Below are 14,160 nucleotides of genomic sequence, written 5' to 3' on the forward strand. Positions count from 1 at the left end.
AGCAACGGGGACATTCTTTGTTGACATATTCTGGCAGATTATAAACGTACACTTGTAGTTCATACTCCTTTGTTCCCAGTTGTCAAACCTGTTAGGATATGATTTGCCCACAGACACGACATTCTCAATGACCTTCCATGCCTTGAATCTACTAGAATCTCAAATCGACGGAAATTCGGAATCAGTAAAGCCTACAGCTGTTGTCTTTCAGGAGCGTGAGAAGCCCAGCCCTCCCCAGAAGCCGTTGCCTGCCGACCCCCTTGGAAGGACCTCCAGACTGGGCCGCAATCACTTGGCAATGGGGGTCCACCTGCCTGGCCCTGGACCCCTGCCTATCCCCATCCCCACCGTGCCCAGGCCTCCTCCAGCCATCCCGCTACCTAACAGGTGGGTTTGGACCCCACACGACAGAGTTCTGTTGGTACATAGTTCACACAGTAGGTCTGGAATGGGAAGTGTAGCTCAATGCATGTTTACACTAAAGGTTTCGAACATGAGATCAGTAGCTGTCAATCCCAGTGCTATTACAAGTTGATGTTGCTCTCTTAAGTCTTGCAGTGGTCTCTCAGGTTGCACGTGTGTGTGTGTGCATATGTGTGTGTGTGTGTAGGTTCTGTATTTACACATGGTTTTCATCACATCGCAGGCCTGCGCCCATGCAAACCCTGAGACTGCCGAAGCCTCACTACGAGCGCTGACCTCACAAGGCTGAGGCGGAGTCATGAAGAACTAGGAGACGCCCATTTGCACTACAGGACTCTCTGAGCCATCTCGGACATTGGTGGGGTCTCAGACTATTAGGGAAATGGGGATCGACGACTCGCCTTGGTGCTGTCACTCTAAAAGGTTTCTGTCATCCTCGCTCAGGTACCAAAATGAACAATTTAACTTATTATCATTATGTGCACCTCGCTCAAAGTAACATCCATTTCCCCTAACCTAAACCAGAAGAGTGATCTGATGTGTTGTGGGGGATTTCTTTTTTGTATTTCTTTGTGATTTTTTACTGTTTGGAGGGAGGGCATACTGAAAAAAGTGTTTTTTTATAACCTGTGAAGTTGCTTAAATAATTAAAGAGACAAAGAATCCTTAGAAACGGGTTGTTTGAGGTCAAAATGAAGGGAAACTGCCTTGCTTGGAGAGTTGTAGGAATAGATACTGTGCTTGTCGTTTTCTAAGCAGTGCAAGCAAGTTTGGGTTTGTGTTCAGTTGATCATCGATAACTGTTTGTACATTCTCAAGACATCTATTCCCCTCATGCAACCAATGGCGTTATGTCTACACAAGAACACAGGTGCATTTCATCCAACTACAGATGCTGAGAACGCAAAATGACTTATTGTTTACATGTTTTTTAGTTTGCTTGACATTAATATACTTGGTAAATCTTCTCTGTGTGACGTTAAGTGATTTCCATCTTTGTTAGCATTAGTATGGTCTGTGTAGGATAATGGTTTATTTACAGGGTATCAGGCTCAGAAAAAACCGCACAACAGGGTACTTGACCTTGAATTGTGCATTCCTATGATGAACTGGAACACATTTACTAGATTGACAGATGGTTATGTGCCCATTTTTGTTTAGGTCAGGACCAAGAACTTGAAAGACATGCTGCATTCGCCCATTTCGTAAAGATTACAATCTCTTGACAGACTTCAGACTATTAGCTGGCAGCTCTACGATGGGTGAATGCTCTTTGTGGAACATGAGTCTGACATGACCTGGCAGTGTGTTCCAGGAAAACACAGTCATGTAATAGTGGATGAGTTTTGTGTCATAGAAGCCTGTGGAGCTATTCCATACTTCAGTGTCAAGATCACATCAGTTTTGTTAACAAACCAAACCCCACTCTGACTTACACTAAGTCCTGTTTTTCACTAGGGTCTTTTAACAAGGTTTCAACAAGGATGATCATAAAAACATCCACACAATGAGATCATCGATACTTACCATTGTTTAAAGTTCTTAAGCACCCATGGTAATCCTGTTTACAATGTCCCACAATTAAGTTGAAGACTTATGAATAGGTTCAAATAACTCAAACCAACATATTAATTGGTATAGGGAGTTGTAATGTTCGTACACAATCTTTTTCACAAGAACTTTGTGTGGTGCTGAGTGACTGTGTATATTAGGCACACTTGTGTGTAGCAGGCCTGTGTTCTTCATGAGTCACAATCTAAATCTTTGTTCAGAAAAGCATTCTGTACACAAACAATTGTGGGTATCATGCCTGGATCTCTGTGAATTATGTCTTCATTCTGTAGTTTTCTAGGTCCGGATTCACATTATACTGTATGTATGTCTCTACGCAGATCGTTTCCTATCTTCAGTATTGTGCAATGCATATGTCACACAGAGCAACATTGGGAACGCATCACACTTGAGTATTCATTGTTTTTCTGACGAGTAATAACTGAATATCGGTTTTATGCCACGTCTTTTCTTTTCATTCATAATGACAAATGTACTGAATGTTGATAACTGTAAAGGTTTCCAAAGCCCAGTTGTACAGTTCATATAAATAATGTGTCTGTTGGTATACGTGCCACTTTAATGTTTTCATTTTGACAATAACACTTGAGAGCTAACATTGTATGATGGTTCCCTCCGTAATGAGTATTGGGGCTAGTTCATAGGAGTGTGTTCATATAGAATGGGAACAGCTTACTGCCCGGGGCAGTTTCTGATCAAAACAACATATGCAGTGAATTCATAGAGATAAATAAATAAAGTTGGAAACACTTTCTTACACTTCTATCTTTTACTTAAAATTCAAGCGACAACAGTTAAGCAGTCAGTTAGAATTGGTGACTACAAACAATCGTTTTCATGTGTAACAAATATTAATTCAAGTTGAATTACTAAATATGTAAGTTATCTTTTCAAAGTAGTAATCTTTTAAGTATTTTGTATCTCATTCTTATTCATTCTTATTCTAATTCATGGTCTGTACTCTTCTTTCGTTCCAGTAGATTGATGATGTTCTACAGGAGAGGAGAAAACCAGATTAGTTCAAAGTAAATACAACACAAGAAACAAGTATGATATGATTTTTTGAGAACAATCTTACCTCTCTTCCAAAGGCCTTTGCCATTTCAGCTGCCCCCGATCCAAACTGCAGACAAACCAGTAAACACCAGTGATTCCAACAGGTACAGAGCCATAATGTCAACCCCTCCCTATGGTCCTCCCTCACCTCATTCTTCACATCGTGGTCTGCCCCGCTGTCTAACAGCAACTGCACCAGCTCCTCGTGGTTGTTCAACACTGCAATCTAGTGGACATCTAAGGTTAATACCCATCATCTCTTCCAACACGTCTTGCAATAGTTGGGAGTTAAACCAACAGAAACCAGGGCTTGATCCACCATATTTCCCGCGCATACACCCGCTATTCTAGCATCTCGCATACGGTTAACATCATCGCCTCTTCCCAGCTCTTCCACACGTGTGGTGGGAGAGCGAGGGTGTGGCAGAGCGAGGGTGGGTGTGGCAGAGTGCGGGTGGGTGTGGCAGAGCGAGGGTGTGGCAGAGCGAGGGTGGGTGTGGCAGAGCGAGGGTGTGGCAGAGCGAGGGTGGGTGTGGCAGAGCGAGGGTGGGTGTGGCAGAGCGAGTGTGGGGCCCGCCGCCACGCACCATGAGCGGCGTCTTCCCATCCTTATCCCTGGCGTTGACGTCCGCCCCGGCTCTGATGAGGAGAGAGGCCACCGAGGGGTTCCCGCTCACTGCCGACACCCTCATCAGAGGGGTCCACTGGGACACCCCGTCCCGAATGTCCAGCTGGGATCAGAGCACAAACAGGTTTGTTACAGTACATTACATTTAGTCATTTAGCAGACGCTCTTATCCAGAGCGACTTACAGTAAGTACAGGGGCATTCCCCCCGAGGCAAGTAGGGTAAAGTGCCTTGCCCAAGGACACAACGTCATTTGAAATGACCGGGAATGGAACCGGCAACCTTCTGATTAATAGCCCGATTCCCTAACCGCTCAGCCATCTGACCCCCTGACTTATTATGACTCGACATCATGGACGGACGGCGCAGACACTTGCTGTTCCCGCGTCACCCTCGGTCTCACCTCGCATTTGTCCTGGATCATGTAGGCGATGACAGCCAGGTGTCCCCCGTCCGCAGCCCAGTGGAGGGGGGTACAGCCCCCCATATCCTGGGACTTCCACGACGCTCCAAACTTCCTCAGGTACTTCACTATGTCCAGGTGACCAGAAAAACAGGCCAGCATCAGGCTGGGTGGGGCGGGGAAAAAAGGGGGGGGGGGGGAAGTAGGATCAGCTTTGGAGTTCAAGTTTCCAAGCGAGAGTCAGACCCATAAGCAGATGGGAGGATAAAGGGGGGGTACTTGACCCACCTGTCTCTCCCACTGCCGTTCTTCATATTCACATCTGCACCGTGCTCCACCAGTTGGTGGACAATTCTGACCCAAAAAAAGAGGGCGTTGTATTCATTGGCTAATGCAGGCAATGCTGCTGCAGGCTTCCTGGAGGCCTTGAACTGATGCAGCGCTGCTTACCAGGTGTGTGTGTGTGTGTTTCATATGCAAAACACACCAGACTATAACTGGTTCTTTGTGTCTACTGTACCTGGCAAAGCCTTTCTGTGCAGCCACCATGAGAGGAGTGAAGCCTAGTTTGTCATGGACATTTACAATGACTGACCTGCAAAAACAAGAACAAAAAATTCAGTCTAATGTGACATGATCATTGTTTCCTCCCTAGCGGCCTTCCTCAATGCTCACCCACCCAGACTGCAACACTCTGGTCATTTCCTCCTCATCATTCATGTTGACAGCACGGTGCAAGCTCATCCCACTCACTGGCTCACCTGCAAGCAAGATAGACATTTCAGGTGTCAACATGCTGTGCTCACAGATGAACATTTTAGGTTAGGGATTTGTATGTTGGTTAACCGAGGCTGGTTATTGACTCACGCGTGGTGGAGACAGAGACACATGGGCTGTAGAGGGACTCTCCTGTTGGCCTGGTGAACCGGAGTCTAAATTTGTACGCAGTGCTGGGGTCCAGGCCTTGCACTGTGTGTTGGTTGCTGTACCCACTGAAGACCCGACAATAACACATTCAGCCAGCATTTCAGCAGATGACTGTAAAAAATGTAGTGTATGGGAAACCTATCTCATAATAATCTATGGATACTCACACGTAGATGGTCCCGTATGTGTGTGATTTGAGGTCCATCTCTTCCACAGAGAAGCTGGTCCATCTCTCAGGTGGACCACTCCTCGGTTCATTCTCCTCTGTCTCCCAGCACAACTCAATGCTGTGATGGCTCACTTTTCCAATGACTGGGGGTGATGGTGTTTTAAATGGTTTAGGGATCCCTGAGCAATATGTTGCACGTTATGGGAAAGAAACAGGGGCATGGTCGAGTGCATCCAACATTCCAGATGAAGTAACACATTCAGTGTGTCATCGGTCACTAGGTGGCAACAAACACTCAAAGCAGGGAACGCTAGCTAAAATTCTGATTATTCATGTTGTTGGCGCATATAAATGGAGATCCCTTTCAATGCTAATATGTTTCTTACACTTATATATTTTTTTCTATTTGAAAAGCTAACTAACTAGTGCTACCTATGTCCATTGCTCGCCAGGCAGATACACAGTACAGTACCGTCCTGTACTGTACAGTAGCTACAGTAGCCAATGTCCTAGTTGCAAATCAAAGCCACCCAATATATATAGTCATAAAGCTAGATAGCTAGCCTACCTGTATTTGTCATCGAAATAGGTTACGTAAAATTCCTTGAAATATGTAACAAAATCGATATTCAATCCAATAATCCAAATGAAAAATGTTTACTATTAACAAGCTTGCTAGCTAGTTAGCTTTCTAGTTACTTTCTCATCTCAAGAGACTGAAAAAGTGTGTGCCTGTTGATGGTTTCTATGGAAACAAGTGAATCACACTAGTAGGGGAAATTTTATAGACTTTTGGCCCCAACTGGTTGGAAAACTATTTTCGCATTGAGGATTCCGCATATTCTCCAGATTTTGTTTACTAATCTATCATATGTATATATTTTTGCAAATAGACGATGATTTAGCATCTATCCTCATTAGGCATTGTTCTCCATTCCATGATGTTATGTCCCTCCTCCTGCTGTCTCATCTGATCTGGAGGACTAGTATCACCATGGGATTAGTGACCACATGACCACATTCAGTGTTCATTGTCCACTGAATCGTGCCTTTCTATTTCTTCTGGCAACAAAGTTAGAGCGGCAGCAAGCACAGTCCGCCAAAACTGCAGAGAACGACTTTGACTATGATTTTACGCAAACTGGCTCACATTTGTTTTGAGTAATTCCTAACGCTGTTCATTTGAGCGCACATGGACATAATCGGACAAGGAGTGCGTCGTAAATCGCAATTGATGGCGCAGGACATTGCAACAGCAGGGGAGGAGTATTTGGAGGAAAAAATAGGGTACGATTCAGATGGAGATGTGGCAAGTGAAGAGAATGTGGAATATGATGATGTATTGGAACTTAATCAATTTGATGGACTGCCTTATTCCTCACGGTATTATAAATTGCTGAAGGAAAGGACTGCTCTCCCAGTTTGGAAAGCCAAGAGTGAGTTCATGGAAACTTTGGTCAACAGACAGTTTGTTATGGTCAGTGGCACTACCAAAACAGGCAGAAGTTCTCAGGTGAGTTGACATGAGTTGACAACTTAAACTGCATGATTTTGTAAATTGCCAAGTGTCAACTTGGAATAGGCTACTATAGATCAGTGGTTCTCAACCCTGGTCCCCGGGGACTCTTTTGCATGTTTTAGATGTTTCCTTGTTCCAACACACCTGAATCAAATGAATGGTCGCTACCAGGCAACTGCATTAACTAGATAACAATCCATTCATTTGAATCAGGTGTGTTGGAGCAGGGAAACATTTAAAACATGCAGGACAGGGGGTACCGAGAACCACTTCTTTAGATGACACATACAATATGACATGGTTTAATATGAATTCAATAGCATTCTATGTGAAGTGTTATGAATCACCTTCCAACAGAGTTCTAACTATAGTTTCTCTATCGTTGTGTTATCTCCAGATTCCTCAGTGGTGTGCAGAGTTCTGCCTGTCAGTCCAGTACCAGAACGGTATGGTGGTGTGTACTCAGATACACAAGCAGCAGACAGTGGATTTGGCCCTGCGGGTGGCTGACGAGATGGACGTCAACATTGGTCATGAAGTGGGCTACAGCATTCCATTGGAGACATGCTGCTCCAGTGACACCGTCCTCAGGTCTGTAAACACGACTCATGTACCGTACTGCAGTATTCACACACACCACAGTTATAAAGACACACTTTCTCAAACTCCCTCGCGGGTTGTGTCCCCCACCTCCTAGGCGGCTGTCCTTTCTTTAAAGAGAAAGGAACAAAGTGAACAATAGGCTTGAGGGGCCTCTTTTCAGGGGGCTTCCAGGCAGCTGCCCACTGCTCTGTCGGCCCATATGCTGCTCTCCCGCCTCACCCCATACTAGAAGTCAGGCAGAGAACAAAAGCAACACACAATCAGGCAGGGGGCTAAAGATATATGCAGCCAGGGAGACCCTATGAATTCACTCACCACACTAATTACCAACGGAGTACATTACAGTGTTTCCCACACATAGACTAATTTGTGGCGGTGCGCCACAGAATCAACACCGGCCGCCACACATTGCGTTTCGTAAAACATTTTTTTTAATCGCTATTTAGGTAAAAACACGCAGCGTATTCGTTCAGCTGCATTTCCTTTCCCTGCTCTCCCTCCGTCTCTTTCACGCACGCGTCTTTCTCACATACACACACAGTCACTACGTCAGCACACGTTAGCAACGATGCATACGCCGTTCTAGTGAGACCGACAGCTACATCAGCGAGCCTTCAGCATTAGTGCCGTAGCTAAATGTCTAGGAAAGTTGAGGCTACTTTTCGCTAGGTACCGACGGACATGTCTTAATCGAAGGTTCCCCTTCGTTCTTTTGGTGAGAAGTTTCAAGAGCTAGCTCCTTACCCGGCGTCATGGAGCTGACCTGTTAAAAAGTTATTTAGCACCCTGTATGCAGCGTCGCTACCTGCATATGCAGAAATTATTTGTTTGTTGTTGTTGATTTTGTGAATTATTTCGACCCCCCCCCCCCCCCCCGCCACATATAGCTTTCTAATCTGTGGGAAACACTGCATTAGGCTTTGTTACAGAGTGGCCAGTCACCGCAGATTCATTAGAGCACCAATCAGGGGCATGTGTTATGGACCCTCTACTTTGTTAAACCCTGAAGAGCAATTTGATGAATTGCTTTGTGCATGCATTGTGGCAGTACAGACAGTAGGGATATATTAGGGCATGGTAATGAACGTAAGGAGGTGTATTGGTTTTAGAGGACTTTCTATTAGTCTTTTTGTATTTGTAAGGAACTATTTAGTCTGACCTATTCTCTCAATTTAGTGTAACTATTCAGACTCACTTATACTCATTTAGTATAACAATTGGACTCAGTGATGCTCACTGTTCAGTGTAACTATTCAGTGTCATCCTTATTCTTCCCTCTTACTCCTGATCCAGGTACTGTACTGACGACATGCTGTTGAGGGAGATGATGTCCGACCCCATGCTGGAGCAGTACGGCGTCGTCATCGTCGACCAGGCCCACGAGAGGACGGTCAGCACCGACGTCCTGCTGGGCCTCCTGAAAGACATCAGCCTTCAGAGGCCAGAGCTGCGGGTGGTGGTGCTCACCGCCTCCCATCCCGGTCCTAAGCTGCTGGCCCACTGGGGCTCAGGCTCGGCGGCGGCCCCTTTCATCCAGCTGGAGGGCCTGGCTGGAGGAGAGGCGGTGCACAGCAGCAGTGCTGGGGCCAGCCAGAAGGACTACTTTTGCTCGGCGCTGCGCCTGGTGCTGGAGATCCACCGCTCGCAGGAAGGAGGAGATGTGGTGGTGTTCCTGGCCACCTCTCAGGTTAGTCCTGTCAAGATGGCTTAGAGCTGTGAAGTGCCATGGCTAGGGTACCATAGCCCTTGTAATTTTGATGCTGTCTTTTTACAAAGGGAGTTGATGCTTATTTGTGTGTTCTTCAGGTCAGCAATCAAGTTGGTACAAAATGTCATCTCCGAGTGAACCAGTCTTGGAATGCGTAACAAAAAATGCGTCCCTCCCTCTCTCCCTTTGTCTCTCTGTCACCCTACCAGGAGATAGATTTAGCCCAGGACATCCTGCGTCGCGAGGGGCCCAGTCTCCCCACAGCCCATGGGGAGCTCCTGCCCATCACCGTGCACCCTGGGTCGGGGTGCAGTCTGCTCGTCCTGGGGGAGGGGGAGGAGGGCAGGGCCAGGAGGGTCTTCCTCACCTCGAGCCCAAATGAGGAGCTCTTCTGGGCTGTCGATTCAATCCGCTTCGTGATCGATGCTGGGGTCCAGAGAAGATGTGTACGTAGTCAGGATGGATCTGATACCTCAAGTGTACTGGAAATACATGTGGAAGTGCTGTGCAGTAGTTTTGATGTTGATGTGTTTCTGGTCATCTGTAACAGGTATACAACCCCAGGATTAGGACTAACTCTGCTGTCATACGGCCAATCAGTAAGAGCCAAGCAGAGAGTCGGCGGCAGCTGGCAGGTCAGACTGCTCAAAAGCAGACGTAGATCAATTCTGGGCATCGACTAGTCGTCAAGTGATGTGCAATTCTATTATCGGTTCCCTTGTTAACCTCAGTATCCCCCGCAGGAAAATGTTTCTGTCTGTACCCAGAGGACACGCCTCTGGCCAATGAAACGCGGCCACACATTCTGGAGTCTGACATCACTTCCACTGTGCTCTTCCTGAAAAGGATGGAGATTGCCGGCCTGGGCCACTGTGACTTCATCGACAGACCTGGTCAGATCATAGAAAATAATGATGTTGTAGCTTGTATCAAGGACTATGTGCTACTGTGAATTGTCTGTGTAGGGTTTGTTTTGAGGTAAGTTAGTTGAACTGGAAGCTCAAGATCAGCATCCTCATATTGATAGCAAGCTGTTGTTGGGGCTGAGTTCTATTTAGAAGTTTTCGAGCCACACAGAGTTTGGGATGAGCCCAGTAAATAAGCCTGCGTGGCCGACCACAGAATGGCCCACTCTGTTCTATTGGGGCTCAGTGAGCCGTGGGTGAGCTGAGCTGACAAGGCTGTTCAGCAGCCATTGTTTTAGGTCTGACCTGCTTCCGTGTACCGAGGTCTGTCCGCAGAATGGATGAAACACACGCTCTCTTTCTCTCTCCTCCTTCCCTCTTGTCTTCCTCCCGCTCTCTCGTCCTCTCAAACTTGGCTCCCCATGTCCAGGGATGAGCAGCAACTGGCGAAACATTGCTAAACACTCATTAGCAGCAAGAGCCAGTCCAAGCTGTGTGCTGGTGTGTGTGTTTCCGTGCATGTGTGAACAGTCCATTCAGAGCCCATGATGGGATGACACGGATAAAAGGTGCACGTCTCTCAATCACGGCCCCCCCATTGCCATGCTATTAGGTTGAGACTGTTGCCCATTATTGTGATTTTGACATTCAGTGCTGCAGCACTGTGGTGCACCATTATGTCACGGCCACAATGGAACATCCTATCCGTTCATATCAGAGCCACTAAGACAGTGAGTTGCATTGTGATGCATGACAGGTGCTAAGGGGTATATGGAGCCCTAATCTGCTGTCATTGTTTTGATGGCTTGGCTAATTCATAGGCTATGTCAGGGTGACATGTTTCCCCACCTTGAAAATATTCCAAATAAAATGAGAGCCAGTAAGTCATTATTTTACAAAGGCATACATTATCAAAATGACTGGAAGAAAATAAAAAAGAACTGTTCCATCATATCCCTCATCATAACCTGAGTATGGTCTACTGTAGCACTGGTGATGGCTCTACTAACCATCACTGGGATACACAGTCCGTTCACATATTCAAAACAAACATGCAGACTAAATCAAATGTAAATAATTGTATATGGCATCATGTCAACCCTTATGCTAGGTAACACATTAGTCTCTGATCAGTTTTTCAATCAATCACAGGCACAACTACCATGTCCGGTGGACGTGACCTCCATGTCTGTTCTTCCCCCAGATCCGGAGGGTCTGATGCAGGCTCTGGAGGAGCTGGACTACCTGGCAGCTCTGGATGACGACGGCAACCTGTCCGAGATGGGCATCATCATGTCCGAGTTGCCCCTGGAGCCCCAGATGGCCAAGACCCTGCTGGCCTCCTGCGAGTTTGACTGTGTCAACGAGGTGGTCACCATCGCTGCCATGTTGACCGGTGAGAAGGCCTGTAAACTCTGAGAGGAATGACAATTCACTTATCAGGCTTTGTGGTTTTATAGAACTGTATTGACTCAAATCCCTCCATCTCCCTCCCTCCCTCCTTATTCATCCCTCCTTCAGTTCCTTCCTGCTTCCTGGTCCCCTCGGCGGAGCTGCGTCCTGACGCTGCCCAGTGCCACATGAAGTTCCAGCACCCTGAAGGAGACCACTTCACCCTCATCAACATCTACAAGGCCTTCAAGCAGCACCAGCAGGAGCCAAGTAAGTCCTCGCAGTTCCCACACATCAAGGAGATGCTAGCTGGAGGAAAGGCTTTTAGCCCCTCACTGACTAACGTCCATAAGGTCAAAGAAGGAACAGACCTACGTTTATTAAGAACATCGCTCAAGTAGTTCCAAGTTGATGGACATCCGCATGCTAGCAGTGAGGCTACATCAGCTGCCTTTGCCGTCTCTCCTGCCCCTCAGACTTCTGTGTGGAGAAGTGGTGCCAGGACCTCTACCTCAGCTTGCCCGCCCTGCAGACAGCCGATGCCCTGCGCTCCGAGCTGATGGCCACCCTGAGGAGGATCGAGCTGCCCGTGTCCATGCCGGCCTTCGGCTCCAGGATCAACACCCTCAACATCAAGAAGGCTCTGCTGGCAGGGTTCTTCATGCAGGTAACAGCATGTCAACATTGGGCTGTGCTCGGTATGTGTTTAGTGTCATGAGTCATTTACCACTCCCCCCAAAAATGGGACAAGCTGGAATATCGGTGTTTTACGACATTTTCTGAAATGCGTATTTCCCGTGTTCTTTTTCCCTAGGTGGCGAGGGATGTGGACGGATCGGGGAACTACTTTATTCTGAACCACAAACACGTGGCCCAGATCCACCCTCTGTCCGGCTACGGCGTCAAGATCCCCAAACTGGGCCTGCCAGACTGGGTCCTCTTCCACCAGTACTCCTTCTCCGAGGACAACTGCCTGCGTACCGTTTCACAGATCTCCCCGGAAGAGTGAGTAACCGCAGTGGATCTGCCTCTCCTGGATCGAGATGAGATTAGATTTGATTATATGTGCTTGACCAGCTAAAGGAGAGGACGGTCTTGTGCTTTTTGATACTGCACAGTACATTCAAATAGTTTTATCTTGATTTTAGGTATATAAGGTCTGTTAACGAGTCTTCATCCCAGAACTTGCACCGAAGCTTAAGTGTGCTTTAAAACTTTTGAACCTCTAAGGGACAAGACCAAGAAGAGCGAAGAAATAAAACTATTCTAGTCTAGTTCTCCCTGTGGTTCCTGTCTTTCCATGGCCCAGTGGAGAGAAATGTTTGTAATGGAGGGGGGAATTCCTAATCCCGTCCTCCAGTATCTAGTCTCTGAAAGGGGATTAGGGATTGCACTGCTCCCAGGGAGAGTGGCGATGCAGCTTAACAGAGAGTGTTAATGACACACAGTCCAGCAGCCTTCACGTTCTGGCTGAGGGTTCCACATCCACAGAAATGTAGCTTTTTTTAATCTCTCCACTATGCTCAAAATAGGGCCTCCGGCTGATGTTTAAAACGATGTTAATCCCTCTCTCTAGAAATGAGTGGGTATCATTCAAAAATGACCTTGGTAACTGGGTCAGTCTCTTTGTTATCGACAGGTTCTGTTTTGCCTCATTTTTTTATTGCTGCTGAAGCTGTGTCCAGGACTCACAGAATGTCTCTGTCCCTGTATATACTCTACCAACCTCCAGGTTCATTCAGATGGCACCACAGTACTTCTTCTACAACCTGCCGGCCAGCGAGAGCAAGGACATCCTCCAGCACATCTTGGACCATGGAGCTGCACACTGCAAAGGCAAGAAGACGACCACCCCCATTCTGGAGACGGACTCCCCAGAGGAACAGGCCTACGAGAGATGTGTCATACAGTAAACACCCAGGAAGACCAGGTCTACGAGAGATGGGTTATACAGTAAACACCCAGGAAGACCAGGTCTACGAGAGATGGGTTATACAGTAAACACCCAGGAAGACCAGGTCTACGAGAGATGTCATACAGTAAACACCCAGGAAGACCAGGTCTACGAGAGAAGGGTTATACAGTAAACACCCAGGAAGACCAGGTCTACGAGAGATGTCATACAGTTAACACCCAGGAAGACCAGGTCTACGAGAGATGTCATACAGTTAACACCCAGGAAGACCAGGTCTTAGAGAGAAGGGTTATACACTAAACAAGATGCTCGCCATCTCTGTCCTTGGAGAGCTAGCGTCTCTCTACAACCCTAGTTGTAACTAATTCAATGCTGTTTGTCGACAACCTAATTAGTCCTCGGGTGTACAAAATTAGGCCACTAAAAGAAAACGTACTGGCAGCTATCCAGGGATGAGACTGTGCTGTAGGCTGGTTGGAGCCAGACGTCCCTATCCATGCCTCCTCTGCTTTGCACTAGTATTACCTTCAAATCGGTGTCTCTTAGTAAAATAGAGGGATGGAGAGCTGAAGAGAATGAAGAAGATGGGATAATAGAGGTACAGTAAGGAGTGAAAACCAAGGACAGAACTACATCAGTGACAAATGTCAGGGCAACATGACCTTTACATACAGTGTTCATGCTCAGAGCTGCATTAGTTAATAGCTCGAAATCCGCTAACATGGAAACAAGACTCCTGGTCCTGATTATCAATTTGTTAGGTGTGTTATTATTTAAAAACATGTTTTAGTGACTGTATTTATAGAGCTTTCTTCCGTTTTGTTACTTGCACTTTAATAATAAATATTCCTGCCTGAAACAAATATTCCTCTGTATGTGGTGAGACGTACATGTAAAAGATATTTGCTTCGTCTGAGAATGTTTCTTACATTTGCATTTAT

At 46.6% G+C, this 14,160-nt stretch overlaps 3 protein-coding genes across 5 annotated transcripts in view; 2 read left to right on the plus strand and 1 right to left on the minus strand.

Moving 5' to 3' along the window:
- The window catches only part of LOC124473607 (disintegrin and metalloproteinase domain-containing protein 12-like), a 53,809-nt gene extending 53,072 nt beyond the window's left edge, over positions 1-737 (plus strand). For both annotated transcript variants that reach the window (XM_047029212.1, XM_047029213.1), the window contains exons 22-23: positions 212-387; positions 647-737. In XM_047029212.1, the coding sequence (XP_046885168.1) occupies positions 212-387; positions 647-698 (228 nt within the window). In that variant the 3' untranslated portion in view covers positions 699-737. The remainder of the gene's footprint in view (positions 1-211; positions 388-646) is intronic.
- Positions 738-2,753: 2,016 nt separating this feature from the next.
- fank1 (fibronectin type III and ankyrin repeat domains 1) lies at positions 2,754-5,933 on the minus strand. Its single transcript, XM_047029216.1, has 11 exons — positions 5,746-5,933; positions 5,176-5,356; positions 4,949-5,073; positions 4,761-4,842; positions 4,602-4,676; positions 4,370-4,435; positions 4,082-4,247; positions 3,639-3,782; positions 3,200-3,277; positions 3,074-3,118; positions 2,754-2,987 (listed from the first exon to the last, which is right to left on the minus strand). The coding sequence occupies exons 1-11, from the start codon at positions 5,756-5,758 to the stop codon at positions 2,934-2,936; spliced, it is 1,029 nt and encodes a 342-aa protein (XP_046885172.1). The 5' UTR covers positions 5,759-5,933; the 3' UTR covers positions 2,754-2,933.
- Positions 5,934-6,194: 261 nt separating this feature from the next.
- LOC124473608 (putative pre-mRNA-splicing factor ATP-dependent RNA helicase DHX32) lies at positions 6,195-14,079 on the plus strand. Of its 2 annotated transcripts, XR_006956734.1 has the most exons (12): positions 6,195-6,690; positions 7,094-7,287; positions 8,593-8,986; positions 9,217-9,453; positions 9,558-9,642; positions 9,751-9,900; positions 11,117-11,308; positions 11,434-11,574; positions 11,781-11,971; positions 12,119-12,309; positions 13,037-13,450; positions 13,493-14,079. XR_006956734.1 is itself a non-coding variant. In XM_047029215.1 (11 exons), exons 1-11 carry the CDS (start codon positions 6,370-6,372, stop codon positions 13,215-13,217), a joined length of 2,277 nt encoding a protein of 758 aa, XP_046885171.1. In that variant the 5' UTR covers positions 6,195-6,369; the 3' UTR covers positions 13,218-14,079. The 2 variants fall into 2 exon arrangements, 1 of the variants encoding a protein (XP_046885171.1); XM_047029215.1 differs by having other exon boundaries at positions 13,037-14,079.
- The last annotated feature ends 81 nt before the right edge of the window (positions 14,080-14,160 follow it).

This window comes from Hypomesus transpacificus, chromosome 11 (genome assembly GCF_021917145.1).
Source record: "Hypomesus transpacificus isolate Combined female chromosome 11, fHypTra1, whole genome shotgun sequence".
Taxonomy (NCBI): Eukaryota; Metazoa; Chordata; class Actinopteri; order Osmeriformes; family Osmeridae; genus Hypomesus; species Hypomesus transpacificus.

What these genes read in the sequence shown, in the direction of transcription:
- fank1 (XM_047029216.1), bottom strand. An exon ending in TGTCTCTGTCTCCACCACGC is followed by an intron (nt 4,843 to 4,948) that starts GTGAGTCAATAA and finishes TCTTGCTTGCAG; the next exon opens with GTGAGCCAGTGAGTGGGATG. An exon ending in ACCAGAGTGTTGCAGTCTGG is followed by an intron (nt 4,677 to 4,760) that starts GTGGGTGAGCAT and finishes TTGTTTTTGCAG; the next exon opens with GTCAGTCATTGTAAATGTCC.
- LOC124473608 (XM_047029215.1), top strand. Translation starts at nt 6,370, where the DNA reads ATGGACATAATCGGACAAGGAGTGCGTCGTAAATCGCAATTGATGGCG. An exon ending in AAACAGGCAGAAGTTCTCAG is followed by an intron (nt 6,691 to 7,093) that starts GTGAGTTGACAT and finishes TGTTATCTCCAG; the next exon opens with ATTCCTCAGTGGTGTGCAGA. An exon ending in CATCGCTGCCATGTTGACCG is followed by an intron (nt 11,309 to 11,433) that starts GTGAGAAGGCCT and finishes TCCCTCCTTCAG; the next exon opens with TTCCTTCCTGCTTCCTGGTC.